This window comes from Mesitornis unicolor, unplaced genomic scaffold, assembly GCF_000695765.1.
Source record: "Mesitornis unicolor isolate BGI_N332 unplaced genomic scaffold, ASM69576v1 scaffold24251, whole genome shotgun sequence".
Classification (NCBI taxonomy): Eukaryota; Metazoa; Chordata; class Aves; order Mesitornithiformes; family Mesitornithidae; genus Mesitornis; species Mesitornis unicolor.
In genome coordinates, this window is record NW_010162065.1 from 1 (window position 1) to 1,884 (window position 1,884).

At 55.5% G+C, this 1,884-nt stretch overlaps 1 protein-coding gene across 1 annotated transcript; it reads left to right on the forward strand.

Moving 5' to 3' along the window:
* Nucleotides 1-5: 5 nt before the first annotated feature.
* On the forward strand, nucleotides 6-1,479 carry LOC104547709 (homeobox protein Hox-B13-like; the record flags this gene model as incomplete). Its single annotated transcript, XM_010193520.1, has 2 exons — nucleotides 6-255; nucleotides 1,217-1,479. Coding segments are annotated over 2 exons (513 nt in total), but the record flags the coding sequence as incomplete, so codon positions are not given.
* Nucleotides 1,480-1,884: the final 405 nt, after the last annotated feature.

The following is a 1,884-nucleotide window of genomic DNA, read 5'->3' on the forward strand; positions in this document are numbered from 1 at the left end:
GGGGCAGCGAGGACTTCCAGAGCCGCCCCGCCGAGTTTGCTTTCTACCCCAGCTACGGGGCCCCTTACCAGCCCGTCGCCGGTTACCTGGACGTGTCGGTAGTACCGGGGCTGGGGGGCCCGGGGGAGGCCCGGCATGAGACTCTGCTGCCCGTGGACGGTTACCATCAGCCGTGGGCTCACGGGTGGAGCAGCCAGATGTGCTGCCCCAAAGAGCAGGGCCAGGCCGGGTACCTCCTGAAATCCGCCTTTGCAGGTAAACACCCTGTGCGGGGTTGGGAGAGGAGGCGGAGGGTCGGGGGGTATCGTGCAGGGGACCAAGGCTTCAAATTATGTGCTGGGGTCCTGTTATTGCCGTCCAGTAAAACTTACATGCGAGTTTGCTCAGTAGACTGAGTAGGTTTCACATAATAATAATAATTTAGATTAACACTACCGTTTGTAACTCATCGGCCTCCGAGCGGGGAGGAGGATGGTGATACTATCCGAGTTTAGGGCGGTGATGTTTTCCAGATTTAGCTGGTGATATTATCCGGGTTTAGCTGGTGGTACTATGCAGGTTTAAGTGGTAATGCTCTCCGGATTCAGACACGACCTCGGCAGCCACCCTCGCCGCAAACAGCGCTCGGAGTCAGGTTGTTCCAAAGAGAGTTGGAGTGGGCATGGCCCCCACTGTGCAGGGCCGTAAACGGGGGGGGGGCCTTCCCACGCACCCTCGCCCACGCCGCGGCGGTGCGGTTGAACTCGCCCCCGACTCTGTTCGGCCGCGTTGAAACCGCGGGTGATAGCGCGGGTCTCAGGCATGTCGGTATTTTGCGAACACCTGAGTTTTCCACTCAAAAAATTATTTATAAATAAATTCAGAGAAGAAAAACAATCTTTAAATATCAATAGGAAGAATATATAACTTAAAGAATATATAGCTTAGGAAGAACGCATAACTTACAAAATATGTAACTTAAAGAGTTTGTAACTAAAAGTGCATATAGCTGAGAAAGAATATATAAATCCAAGAATATATCACTTAATATATAGAAAAAGAATAATATATAACTTAAACATCTTTTAATATTATCGTTGTCAGGGAGGATGGAGGGAAGAAATGGGGTGGTAGGGAAGGAGGATGCTTCTTGCAGGAAAAGGTCTGGGAGGTGGGTGCGGGGAGGGTGCGTGGGGACTCCCTAGTCCCGCTCAGCCCCGTTTCTGCCCCTCGCCAGACTCCACGGCGCAGTTGCCCCCCGACGGCTGCTCCTTCCGGCGGGGCCGCAAGAAGCGGGTCCCGTACAGCAAGGGGCAGCTGAAGGAGCTGGAGCAGGAGTACGCCAGCAGCAAGTTCATCACCCGCGACAAGAGGAGGAAGATCTCGGCCGTCACCAACCTCAGCGAACGCCAGATCACCATCTGGTTCCAGAACCGGAGGGTCAAAGAGAAAAAAGTCGTCGCCAAAATCAAAAGCAGCACCAGCGGCAGCACCTCGTGAGGACACGGCCATTGCAAGCCCCCAAGGGGTCCCCGTCTGCCCACCCACCCCAGGGGGGGGGCTCCGGTACCGGGGCTGAGCCGGCCCCGCCGCCCCGGGCGCGGCTCCCCGCTGCACCCGGGAGAGGAGATCCCCCCCGGCAAAGGAGGGCAAATTAGGAAGATACCCCCATCCCTGCCCCCTTTGCATGCAGGGAAGCCTGGACGGTTTGTTCTTGCCTTACGATGCTGCTGCCACGTCGTTCTCCCACCGCTTTAAGAAAGAATAATTAAAAACTTATCTGATTGCATTCATTAACCCCAATACGCAACTCCCGGCTCGCTTGCATGCTGCCGGAGTGGGACTGTCTCGGGGGAGGAGGGGAGGTGGTCACAGGGAATTTGGTCTTTGGAAAGGAAAAGCCGT